General features: G+C 45.1%; 1 protein-coding gene across 1 annotated transcript in view; it reads right to left on the reverse strand.

The window, feature by feature from the left end:
• RAB6B (RAB6B, member RAS oncogene family) overlaps nucleotides 1-2,271 on the reverse strand; it is a 56,538-nt gene extending 54,267 nt beyond the window's left edge. Inside the window, exon 1 of the mRNA XM_027091640.1 lies at nucleotides 1,850-2,271. Coding sequence (XP_026947441.1) covers nucleotides 1,850-1,919 — 70 coding nt within the window. The 5' untranslated portion in view covers nucleotides 1,920-2,271. The remainder of the gene's footprint in view (nucleotides 1-1,849) is intronic.
• Between the last annotated feature and the right edge of the window lie 11,327 nt (nucleotides 2,272-13,598).

The raw sequence follows: 13,598 nt of genomic DNA on the forward strand, positions 1-13,598 counted from the left end.
CAGAGATTCCGTGGGAGCCCAAAGTTTTACCTCAAACACACCATTCTCCTCATCAAACCCCTGGTCCTTTGCTGAAGCATGTTCAGACTTGGAATAAACAAGTGTTTGTTGGGAACCCCCATGGTCCAGGCCCTTTGGGAGACACTGAGGAAACATGAAGGGGTAAGAGAACTGCTCTTAGGCAACCATCTTACAGAGACAGAAACTAAGGCTCAGAGAGGCTTTGAAATCTGCTCAAGGGAACACAGCTAAGAATTCAACTCCCAGGGCTCTAGGCCCGCTAACACTAGCACTGGGATGTGAAGACCACCCCCACCCCCCAAATCCCTTTAGGCACAAGGAAAAGTTAGTTTTGTGAAACTGGAATCTACTAAGATCAGAAACTCAGAGTCCAGGACACAGGGCTGGCTGCCTGAGTTGATTTTGTTCTGAAACGCCCAGCCTGGCCCCAAAATCCATGTCAGAACTCGACCACCTTTTGACACCCTTCTCTGAGCTGTAATGAGCAGCAGCAGCAGGCAGGTGTGTGACCTCCACAACCCATAGGCACACACATCACAGCAGCACTGCTCCCGGAGCCCACCAGGGCCTCCCAAGGTTGTGTGTGTCTTGGCCCCTTGTATAGACAGGCACCAAGCCAGGTGAACGGGACTGGTCTGTAGAGCTAGAGCTGCTGGTCCTGCTCCCACAGCAGAGCTGGTCAGGGTCCAGCTGGTCTCCCTGCAGCCCCAGGTGAGAGGCCTCTGGAGGGATGCTCTGAAAAACCACTCCTTCCTACAAGTGTCAGAGGGTCCATGCTCCTCAACCTGGTCTTCCCACCTCGGGACTAACCTGGATTTCAGAGATGCTTTCCCCGGGGAGGCTGCTGGGCAGTACGTAAGCCATTTGTCTCCCCCTCTCCCCGGCCCCTGGCCCGCTGCCACGGTGACCTCCCCTCCCCCAAGAAGGGCGGTGAGCTGGGGGGTGGGAAGAATCCACCGCCAACGCTCTCGGGAGGGGTGCTGGGAAGCCAGGCAGGGCGTGTCGCCTGGTCCTTTCTCTGCCCAGCCCCGGGCGTCACGGCTCTTGGTGTGAGGCGCCCCGTACCATCCCCCAAATCTGCCTCGCACTGGGGAACCCTTGCTGTCGTCGCCCAGATCCCTGAGCCCCATAGGGGCTAATACATACTGGCGAAGGGCAGCGGGTCTAGAACCTTCTGTGCCCAGTCGGACGTAAGCCAGGGGAGGTAGGCGCCTTGTTCCCCCACGACCTGCACCCGCTCTTTTCAGAGGAGACATCTGTGGGTCTCCCTCCGCCCGCGGCCGTCTGCCCTTGGGGTCTGGACGTGCCCGTAATTACGGTTCCGGTCAGGGGCCCCAGGGAACCCCTCCGGTGCCGCGGGGTGGGGAGCGGCCAGACGCCAGTCCCGTCTCGTTCTCCAAAGAGGGGCGCCGTCCTCCCCGCGACCCTCACCGGCGCCCCGCCACCTGCGCGGTCGCCCGCAGCCGGTGCCGCAGTGCGAGCGAGCCAGCGAGCCCGGAGCCTTCACGCCTCGGCCGGCGCCGCTGAGCGAGCCGCCGCCCTCCGGCCTCCCCGCCGCGCCGCACCTGCACCCGCACCCGCACCCCGAGCCCCCACCCCAGATCCCACCCTCACCCCCACCTCCGGCCCCAGCGTCTCCTCGGCCCTTACCCTTGGGCCCTCCCCTGCCCGGCCCCGCCCGAGCCGGCCCCGACTTCTCATCCCCAAACCTCCCCTCTACCCAGGCACCGAGGGGCCTTTTCGAGCCGGGGCCGGGGTCCCAATCGGGTGGGTGATTTGGCGGGGGTTCGACTCGACGCCAAGCCAAGAGAATAAGCGGGGTACTTACCACTCTGCTCCCCCAAGAACACCAACTTGAATTTTCTCAGTGGGTTCCCAAAATCTCCCCCTGCGGACATGGTGCTGGCAGCCTGGGCTGGGAGAGAAGGAGGAGGAGGAGGAGAAGCGAAGGAGCAGGGAGGGGAGAGGAGGAGGGCGAGGGGAGGCGGCCGGCGGTGCGGGAGCCGGAGGGGGAAGGGCTGGCTGCGCGCGTCCCTGACTCCCCAGCTGCGTCCCGGCCCCGGCCTGCGGCTGCGTGTCCGGCGGCGGAGGAGAAGGAGGAGGAGAAAGAAGAGGAGGAGGAGGAAGGCTGGGGCTGGGCTGCCGCGGGCGGCGCTTGATGCGGTGCGAGGGGCGCGCTCTGGACGCCCGAGGCGCGGCGCGAACAGCGAGGCGCGGGCTGAGCGGGGCGCAGGGACTGCGCGCAGGGCGGAGGAGCGCTCTCCCAAGCCGCACTGGTCGGCCCCCCTCCCGCCTCTCTTCTCCGCCCGCGCCTGCGCTCTGCGCGCTCCCCAGCCTCTGATGTCATTCGGGGCCTGCGGGGCTGGGGGGCGCCAGTCCACCCACCCGGAGCCCGCACCCGGCGGGGGAGAGAACCGCCTCGCCGTGCCTCAGAGAGATCCCCGAATCGAGCCCTGTCTCACTGCCCCTCTACGTCTGTCTTCCCCACTCTACCCCTCCTTTGAATCCAGAAAATGACGTGAAATTATCAGGGGATATTTGTTTCTGGTCTTTAAACCTAGATGCTAGTCCCTTCCTCCACCTCCTGCAACACCAATGCACACTCAACCTGGCCATCCTATAGGGTGGAAAGGAAAGGAGTGGGGGATGAGCCAGGGTGTGGTGGACCGTGTGTGCTCAGACAGGCTCTACTGTCATCTTGTGCGTCTCTTGCCCTCCCTACCCTCTCTAGACCCAGATCCCCCCTCTTGGGCACAATCTGTGACGTCATAGGTGTCCCCACAGACATGCCCAGTGAGAGAGGAAGCACCAGTAAAAGGCGTACCTTCCTCAAACCAACCGCTCCTAAGGATCATTTTATCCTAAACCTAATGCCCCGTAGGAGAGAAGGAACAATGAGGCCCTGAATGTCAGCACCTCCATCTCCAGAACGGTGCCCTGGATCCCTGGACCCTGGGGCCTCCGTGTTGACAATGCCGCTCCTTGCCCTGGCAATTAGGTGTATCTGGACAATGAGCTCCTGGAGCACAGGAGGGAGACCTCGCATTTGTCTCTGTATTCATCCGACCTTTTAAGGCACACAGAGTAAGTTGTGAGTGGGTGAGAACAAGGAGCAGGTGCCAGGTGTTAGAAGCACTCCCAACCCAGTCCTAGCATTCTGGCTAATGCTAGCTTTGAGGTTTTGCAAAGCTGCCTCTACCGTGCTGCCACCACGTGGTCTATGCTTTTAGGACTGTTCAATGAACATTTATTTGGGATTATAACCCAAATGTTTAGGAACAAGTTGCATGTGTGTGTGTGTATTTCATACAGAGAGAAAAGTGAGACGCAGCCTTCATCTCTGGAGATTTCCAGAGGACATTTGTTGACCTCTTTTTGACTTACATGGCTTGCTTGGGATGTCTCCCTGTCTGGCTCCATGGTTTGTTTACTTAGAGTCTCTCTTTCTCTCATTGCTTATTAAAAACCAGAGAGTGAGTTCCATGAAATCAGCAGTTGAGGCTCCACTACTGAATCCCAAGGACATAGCTCAGAGCTTAGGAAATAGTTGTTGAAAGTTTGAATGAATGTCTAGAACACAAATCAGAACAACTGTTCCACTTATTGAAGAGATTGTCTTTTCCCCATTGTATGTTTTTGCCTCGTTTCTCATATGTTAATTGACCATAAGTGTGTGGATTTATTTCTGGGTTCTATATTCTGTTCCATTGACCTATGTGTCTGATTTTTGTGCCAGTGCCATACTGTTTTGATTACTGTGGCTTTGTAATATATTCTGAAGCCAGGGAGCATGATTCCTCCAACTCTGTACTTCTTTCTCAAGATTTTTTTGGCTATTTGGGGTCCTTTGTGTTTCCATACAAAATTTGAAATTATTTGTTCTGGTTCTGTGAAAAATGCCATTGGTATTTTGGTAGGGATTGCATTGAATATGTAGATTGACTTGGATAGTATGGTCATTTTGACAATATTAATTCTTCTAATGCAAGAACACGATATATCTTTCCATCTGTTTCCATCATGTTCAATTTCTTTAATCAGTGTCTTATAGTTTTCTGAGTATAGGTCTTTAACCTCCTTAGGTAGGTTTATTCGTGGGTATTTTATTCTTTTTGATGTGATGGTAAATGGGATTGTTTCCTTAATTTCTCTGTTTGATAGTTCGTGGTTAGTGTATAGAAATGCAATAGATTTCCGTATATTAATTTTGTAATTAATACAACTGTACAAAATTTATTGATGAGCTCTAGTAGTTTTCTGGTGGCATCTTCAGGATTTTCTATGGATAGTATCATTTCATCTGCAAACAGTGACAGTTTTACTTCTTTCTTTCCAATTTGGATTCCTTTTATATCTTTTTCTTCTCTGATTGCTGTGGCTAGGACTTCAAAAACTATGCTGAATAAAAAAGGTGAGAGTGGACATTGTTGTCTTGTTCTTTTCAATAAATGGCACTAGGAATACTGAACAGCTATGTGTAAAAGAATGAAGTTAGAATATTCTCTAACACCATATACAAAAATAGACTCAAAATGGATTAAAGACTTAAATGTAAAACCAGGTACTATAAGACTCTTAGAGGAAAACACAGGCAGAACACTCTTTGACATAAATGGCAGAAATTTTTTTTTTTGGATCCATCTCCTAAAGCAAAGGTAACAAAAGCAAACATAAACAAAAGGACCTAGTTAAGCTTAAAAGCTTTTGCACAGCAAAATAAACCATTGACAAAACGAAAGGACAACCTACTAAATGGGAGAATGTCTGCAAATGATATGACTGATAAGGGGTTAGTATTCAATGTATTTAAAGAGCTCATACAACTCAACATCAAAAAAACAAAACAACCAAATTAAAAAATGGGCAGAAAAACTGAACAGACATTTTTCCAAAGAGGAAATGCAGATGGCCAACAGGCTCATGAAAAGGTGCTCAGTATTACTAATCATCAGGAAAATGCAAATCAAAACCACAATGAGATATTATCTCACACCAGTCAGAATGTCTATAATCAAAAAGATAACAAATGTTGACAAGGATGTGGAGAAAAGGGAACCCTTGTACACTCTTGGTGGGAATGTAAAGTGGTGCAGCCACTGTGGAAAACAGTATGGAGGTTCCTCTAAAAACTAAAAATAGAACTGCCAGATGATGCAGCAATTCCACTCCTGGTTATATATCCAAAAAATAATAATTCAAAAAGATATATGCACCCCAATGTGCATAGGAGCATTATTTACAATTGGAAGCAACGTAAGTGTTCATCAACAGATAAAGACAAAGAAGATGTGGTGTATATTTAGATAGATAGATAGATAGATAGATAGATAGATAGATAGATATAGATATAGATGGAATACTACTCAGCCATAAAAAAGAATGGAATTTTGCCGTGTGCAGCAGCATGGATGAACTTGGAGGGCATTATGCTAAGTGAAATACGTCAGACAGAGAAAGATAAATACCGTATGATATTGTATGTGGCAACTAAAAACTATAACAAACTAGTAAATAGAGCAAAAAAGAAGTAGACTCACACATACAGAGAACAAATTGTGGTTACCAGTGGGGAGAGGGAAGGGGAAGGGGCAATATAGGGGTAAGAGAAAGAAAAAGGTTATTATGGGATTATATGAAATCATATGTGTGAAACTTTTGAAAATTGTAAAGCACTGTAGGATTTAAAGAATCTTTCATTCAATAAAAAAATTTCTAAATAAAAATAAATTTAAAAACTAAAAAATTCATTCTTTTCCCACTGGGAAAAAAACAAACAAACAACTGTTCCACTCCTCAGAATGGCCTTTGGTTTGGAGCCCCATAGACTGTAGGGCATCACCCTGGGATATCTCCCCTATGATGCCTGGCATCAGGCACAGGGCCACATTTCAAACTCCCACCCCACTTCTGCTCTGGGGTTTTGCTCTCTCAGGAGGCTGCATCCAGCATGGGGCTGAAGGATGCCCTAGAAGGAGCCAAGCCTCCCAAGCTGCAGCCCTTCCTGCCTCTATGAGTGGTCCCTCCATGGGAGGGGCAGGGGAGGCACCCAGCGGGGCACCCTTCCTCCTACCCACACCTTTTCATAACATCTGGTGCTGTCTTCCCACACACTCCTGTCACATCCTGAGGAAATCATCTGTGGCAAGACGAAGTGTGACAGAAATTGTACCATCTTATCGGTAAGCCTGCGCAAGTCCTGTGCCTTCCCTGACCATCTGGTCCATACATGAGGCAGTGGGGCCGTAGGGGAGGGAGGGGTGGGGCACGGGCCCCTCTGGGCACCTCTAAGCCTCTGAGTCAACTTACGTGCTTACCAGCCCCAGCTGACTGTGGGCCAGGATGCCTTGTGGGACTCTGTCCAATTCTTCCAGTTCAAATGACAAAAGCCCGACTCCAGCTACTTAGGTACAGCGACGTGGGCTGGCTCAGGTAGCGGGAGCAGACAGTGGCATTGCTCACAGAATGTGGTCATCAGGCTATGGGATCAGAGTTGGCTCCACATCCCTCTCCTTCCCCATCTTTTGTCATTGCTCGTCTCTCCTTATTTGGGGTCTTGTTCTTAACCTGCCCTAGAGCAGACAGGCTTTCTCCAGGTGGGGAAAACAAAATGTGAAATGTGGCCACTGTGACACTCAGTTTGGCAATCCCACTGGAACAAGTTTCTTCCACATGGCATCCTTGTGTTCCATTTTTGGAAATTATGTAAAGCTTCCTATTGAGGCTAACGATGTATATATAAGTTGTAAAGAAAACCTGTCATTAGGAATGCCCATTTACCCTCCACCCAGCTGGAGCAATCAAACATCACAATATTCTGAGGTGTCTGTTGTTTCCCTCCACTGCACCCCTGCTGCTCCCTCCCTCCCCAACGCAGAAATGCAGAACCCCAGCTGCCTTTTCGTTGAGTTTATCACATTTGGATGTGTCCTTCAACAATATCTCCTTTTGTCTGCATCTTTTGAACTTTATCTAAGGTATCAAATGACGTGTTTTTCTCCTATGACTTACATTTTTCTTACGTCATGTTCCTAAGATTCATCTGTTGATGACTATAACAGCAGTCCTTTCATTTTCACTGCGATTTTGTATTCCATTGTTTGCTCCAATTTTAAAATCATTTTCAGTAAAATGTGTCCAGTTTAAAAATGTAAAATACTTTTAGATTCACAATGATAACATCTTACATAGCCATAGTACATTAGTAAAACAAGGAAATTAACACTGGAAAATGTACCCAGTTTTCCTTCTGCTACTACAAATAATGCTGTTGTGAACATTCTTTATGTGCCTCCTGATACACCTGTGAGAAGTTTTTGCAAGCTGTGTTTTGAGTAAATAAACTGAGGTATAGAATTAAGTATATGTTTAATCTTATGCCAAACTGTTTTCCAACAATAGTTCTCAGCTCATATAGCTCTGCACCTTCACTTATAGTTTTCATTTTCTTCAAGAGACTCTTGACTCTTCTCAGCTCTTTGCTATTATATGCACTTTTTAAAAACTTTTTAAAAATTTGAAGTATAGTTGATTTACAGTGTTTCAGGTGCATAGCAAAGTGATTCATTTATACATATTATTATATGCATTTTTAATTAAACTTTTTATTTTGAGATAATTATAGATTTACAAGTAGTTGTAAGAAATAAGACAGATCCTGTGCATCATTTATCCAGATTCCCTCAGTGGTAACGTCTTGCAAAACTATAGTACCATATCACAACCAAGATACTGACAGGTGCAGAACATTTCCATCCCCACAAGGGTGCCTCATGAGGTCCTTTTATAGGGACACCCTCTTCCTCCTGCCTCACCCCTTTCCTAATCTCTGGCAACCACTAAACTGTTCTTTGTCTCAATAATTTTGTCATTTTAAGAATGTTATATAAATGAAATTATACAGTATGTAACATTTTGGGATTGGTGTTTTTCACCTGGCATACTTCTGTGGCAATTCACCCAGGTTCTGTGTATCAATAGTTGGCTCCCTTTTACTGCTGACCAGTATTCCATAGTAGGGATTACCACAGCTTGTTTACCATTCACCCATGGAAGGGCATCTGGGTTATTTCCAGTTTGGGGCCATTACAAATAGAGCTGCTATGAACATTCATGTACAGGTTTGTTTGTTTGTTTGTTTTCATGTACAGGTTTTTGTGTGAACATAAGTTTTTATTTCTCTGGGATAAATACCAAGGAGTGCAATTGCTGGGTCATATGGTAGCTGCATGTTTAGTTTATTTTTCTTTTAAAGGAATAGCCGAACTCTTTTCCAGTTGGTACCACTTTATATTCCTACCAACGTCACATGAGGGTCCGGTCTCTCCACATCCTCACCAGCATATGGTTTTGTCACTATTTTTTGAGCCATTCTGTGAAGTGTGTAGAGATATCTCACTGTGGTTTTAATCTGCTTTTCTCTAATGGCTAATAATATTAAACATCTTTTCATGTGCTTATTTGCTATATGTATATCCTCTGAAATATCTGTTCATGGCTTTTGTTCATTTTTTAATTGGATTGTTTGCTGTTTTACTGTTGCATTTTGAGAGTTCTCTATATATTCTAGGTATTAGTCCCCTGTCAGATATGTGGTCTGCAAATATTTTTCTCCCAGTCTGCAGCTTATGTTTTCATCCTCTTAACAGGGTTTTTTGCAGAGTAAAAGTTTTCAATTTCGATGAAGCCCACCTTACTGATTTTTTTTCTTTTAAGAATTGTGCTTTTGCTGTCATGACTAAGCCCTAAGTCTCAAAGATTTTCTATGTTTTTTCCTAAAAGGTTAAAAATAGGTTTATGTTTTACATTTCAGTTCATGATTCACTTTGAGTTAAATTTGTATGAGCTATGAAACTTAGGTTGGAGGCTTATTTTGGTTTTTTTGGTCTATGGATGTCCAGCTGCTTCAGCACCATTGTTCTTCCTCTAGTGAATTATTTTCGGCCATTTGTCAAAGATCAGTTGGGCCTTGTTACTGTTGGGGAGGGGGTGAACATCCGGTCTCCCCACATGGTCTTCGCTGACACTACAGGTGGGAGTCACTGCCCACCTCCCCCCACCCCATACTGCCCAGTGGGGACAACAGGCCCAGCTCCCATCTTGGTCTTCTCTGATGCCCCCATCCCAGCTGAAGGATTGGGGCACCTTGTTCTAGCTTAGAGATGGTAGAAGTCTATACTCACCGCTTGGACTTTACTGGGGTAGGTAGGTGGGAGTGGGGGGACCTCACAGTTTTTCTGCAGTGTTTGACTAAAAGTTTTCTGTCTTACTAAGCTGCCCCTCTCCTGCTCCATTGACTAGAGAGAGCAAGCTTTGGTTGGGGCTTTATTTTTTTCTGTGCTCAGTGGTGTTTTTTAGTCACTAGCTTCTTCAGCTCCAAGTCCAGGACATAAGAGATAAAAGGAAAACCCAGGGAACTCATCACCATGTCATTCCTCAGGCCCTAAGGTCCAAAGCTGGTCTGCCTTCTTCTCTCCACCTTTTAGAGTTTTCTTATGTTTGTTTTGTACATAATATCTGGAGTATTCAATTGTATTTAGCAGGAGGAACAGGGAAGAGTATGTTTGCTCCATCTTTCTACCTACATATTTTAATGTAAACTTTTATTAAAATGTATCATGCATGCCTAAAAGTCAACAAATCACAAGTGTACAGCTTAATGAATTTTTCCAGAGTGAACATATCTATCTAACCACCACTCAGATCAAGAACAGGAATATTTTATATATATATGTATAACTGAATCACTTTGCTGTACACTTCAAACTAACATAACATTGTAAATTAACTATACTTCAATTAAAAAAAAAAAGAAGAGGAATATTGCCAGCATCCCAGAAGTCTCCGTCATGCCCCTTCCCAGGCATTGTTCTGTTCCCACAAAGGAAAGAACTATTCAGATATTTCAGCAAAGACTGGTTTTGCCCATATTTAAACTTTGTATAAGTGGAGTCAAACAATATGTACTCTTTCTTTTATATTTATTATTTATTTGTTTGTTTTGGCTGTGCTGGGTCTTAGTTGCAGCACGCGGGATCTTCATTGCAGCATGTGGGATCTTTAGTTGCAGCATGTGGACTCTTAGCTGTGCAATGCATGTGGGATCTAGCTCCCTGAGCAGGGATTGAACCTGGGCCCCGTGCATTGGGAGCATGGAGTCTTACTCACTGGACCACCAGGGAAGTCCCAAACAATATGTACTCTTGCATCTCTGGCTTCTTTCATTAAATACTGGGTTTGTGAGAGTCACCCATGGTGTTGCATGTAGTAGTAGTTGATCCACTTTTGAGGTTGTATAGTGTTCCACGGTGTGAATATATCAGTTTATTTATCCATCTATTGTAGAGGGACATTTCAGTTGTTTCCAGTGCTTGGTTATTACAAATATTGCTGTTATGAAAATTCTTAGATGTGTTTTTTGATGAATATATGTTCCAGATATACACGTGTATTTCTTCTGGGCATATACCTAAGTGTGGAATTGCTAAATCATAGAGTATGTCTATTTTCAGATTTAGTATATACTTCCAGCTTTCCAAAGTAGTTGTACCAAGCAGCAGTGATATATGAGAGTTCCAGTGTTTCACATCCTTGCTTACACTTAATATTGTCAGTCTTTTAATTTTAGACATTCTGGTGGATAGGTAGTGATTTCTCACAGTAGCTTTAATTTGCTTTTCCTTGATGCCTAGGAAGGTGTTATCTTTCTTTAAGGAGGATTTACATTTGTTTATGCCAGGCACTAGGGAATCCTAGCAAACGGTATTCACTTAATCCAGTTTCAGAAACTGAAATGCTTTGGAGCTGGACTGAAGTCTCTGTGAGAGCTGGTCTCCTTGCAGTCCAAACTGATGACTAGGCTGCACTTCTCTGGGTTCTCATCCCAACATGAGTCTCTCTTCTTCAGTGAGTCCTAGACTCCAACTATCTACCCCATTCCTTTGAGCCTGACTAGTACACCTCCCAGACTCTCGGCTGACTTGTCCAGAATTAGTAAATGCTTCTGGGCCAGAAGTAGTCCAAATGTTGGGCACACCTTCCTGGATTCCCATTTTCTCCAAAATCTAGGCCCACTACATCTTTGCTACTTTGTTCTCTCTCCAATACTTTCAAGTATATTTTTAAAAACTGCGCCTAGTTTTTCTTGGTGTCCGGAATGAATCACCTAAACTTCTATCAGAAGAGGCATGGGTTTTTTAAAAAATTGCTTCTTGTTCCTTCTTCCTTTTACAGATATTCTCCCTTATACCTTTGAATATATTTGCTACATTTGCTATACTTATTTTACACAGTTGATCTGTATGCATTGTGTCCAGTTTGTTGTATATCTTTTATAGTGGTTTTAATCCTCAAGTCTCTCCTGGTTTTGGCTTGTGAACTCCCGTATCCCTTGTGGTTATCAGCTGTCCAATCAGATAATGAGTAAGGGATATGATGAAGGTCTGTTTTTGTCGCTCCTGGTAAGTATGAAGGGTGGTGTGGGGATGACTCACACCAGATGGAGAGCCCTGGGTACTCCAGAACTGCTACTCAACCTCCTTCTTGCTTTTGTGTCACAGAGAAATCTCTCTAGTCAGGGACTCCTAGATTCTTCGAAAAAAGCAGCAATGATAGAAGACAGAGTCTTTAGAATGGTCTCATGAGTGGGATCACCTACTGTCCTTGAAACCATCATCTGCCATCCATGAGGGTCTGGAGGAGACTGGGATGGAAGAGCAGATGTCTGGGCATCTGGGCAGCCTGCATGTGCTTCATCAGAATCCCAGATTGGCGTGGCTCTGCTATGAGCCTGGCACCCCGAGCAGCCAAGTTGCTGCCGCTCATTCCTTTTCTCCCGTGACAGAGGCTCCAGCCATCCTCCGGGAAATACAGCAGCCAGGAACGAACAGAACTTAACATCTCTCCACCACCCTTTCTTCCCACCTGTGTACCTGCCACCCCCGCCTCAGACTGCTACTAACGTTTCACATTAGTCACCCAGCTTAGTCTCCCAGGGGTTAGTCACAGTGTTTATATTAGTTTCTCCATCTTACTTCTGTAATTTCTCTGTCATTGATTTCTTGGGGGAGGCAACCAGAAGACAGGGCTAGTTCACTATCTTGCACCTCCCTTTCTCTTCCTTGAATTCCTTATCATCATAATTTACGTTCCCTTCTTTTTCCTCCTTCTTCCTCTTTCTCCTTTCCTTTTTCAGCTTTAGGTTTGATTAGAGTTTCCTTATCTCTACTTTGCAAATTACTCTGCAAGAGAGTCTTTAAAATTTATTTTTATTTCTACTCTATTTCCTTTTGATTTGTTGTGATGTGTGTTTTTCGTAAATCGCCTTTATCCAGTCATTCTAGCTATGAATCACTCATCTGAGTGAGAAACTGAGCTTCTCTCCCACCAAGTTCTTACTGCGGTCCATTGAAGTGAGGCTTCCAGGCTGCTTAACCTACATAGGGTGGGGTGGAGTAGATGTTAAACTATGTGTAAATTGGCAGGTCATGTTCAATAGTGGCTGGATGGCCAGAGAGCTGAGCAGTGGGTGGATTTTTGAAAGGTTTGCCCACAACAAAAATATCAGGCCAATGTTGGAGGAGGTCTAAAGCAATCCAAATATGGGCAAAATTTCTGCCTCATGGTCTGCGGCTGTCATCTTTGCTGATGACCCTTCAATAAAGAGGGGATTGGTTATTGTGAGAAGATCAGAAGTTTCAGTTATTGGGGAGATTGTTAACAAAGGGCTCCATGCTTAGAGCCATAAGATCCACAGTCTCTGTTGTAAGAATTTTCATATGGCTGAGAGATGATTAGGGTGTGAGCTCACAGACCTCCTTATTGCTCCCATGGAATGCTGTGGTCTTCTCTCTTTTCTTCTTTTGTTCAATTTTTTTTCTTTTTTTTATACAGCAGGTTCTTATTATCTACTTTATACGTATTAATGTACATGTGTCAATCCCAACCTCCCAATTCATCCCACCCCCACCCCCACCCTCGCTTTCCCCCTTTGGTGTCCATATGTTTGTTCTCTACATCTGTCTCTATTTCTGCCTTGCAAACCGGTTCACCTGTACCATTTTTCTAGATTCCACATATATGCATTAATAGACAATATTTGTTTTTCTCTTTCTGACTTACTTCACTCTGTATGACAGTCTTTAGGTCCATCCATGTCTCTACAAATGACCCAATTTCATTCCTTTTTATGGCTGAGTAATATTCCATTGTATATATGTATGTGGTCTTCTCTTGATGATGTGAAATGGAATGAGATCACAAGAGAATCTTAGAGGGATACCACTCCTTATTCTATGGAAAGTCTAGATTTCAGAGTTATCAGTGATTGGATGAATTGAAAAACTGTCTGGTTGAGTAGATGAATTAATAGAAAGGATAAAAGGATCCATGGGAGATGGAATGGACTAATTTTTGAATGGGTGGCTTTGTGGGTGAATAGCTGAATAGAAGATTGTCTGGAAGAGTGGGTGTAATTATGTATGGATCTATGTACATGGGTGGATATTGGAGTAAATGAATGTAGATATATGGATAGACAGATGAATGGAAGGGTGGTGGGTGGACTGACAGACAAAATAGGG

This window comes from Aethalodelphis obliquidens, unplaced genomic scaffold (assembly GCF_003676395.1).
Source record: "Aethalodelphis obliquidens isolate GAN/ISIS:26980383/991018 unplaced genomic scaffold, ASM367639v1 scaffold72, whole genome shotgun sequence".
In the NCBI taxonomy this organism is placed as follows: domain Eukaryota; kingdom Metazoa; phylum Chordata; class Mammalia; order Artiodactyla; family Delphinidae; genus Aethalodelphis; species Aethalodelphis obliquidens.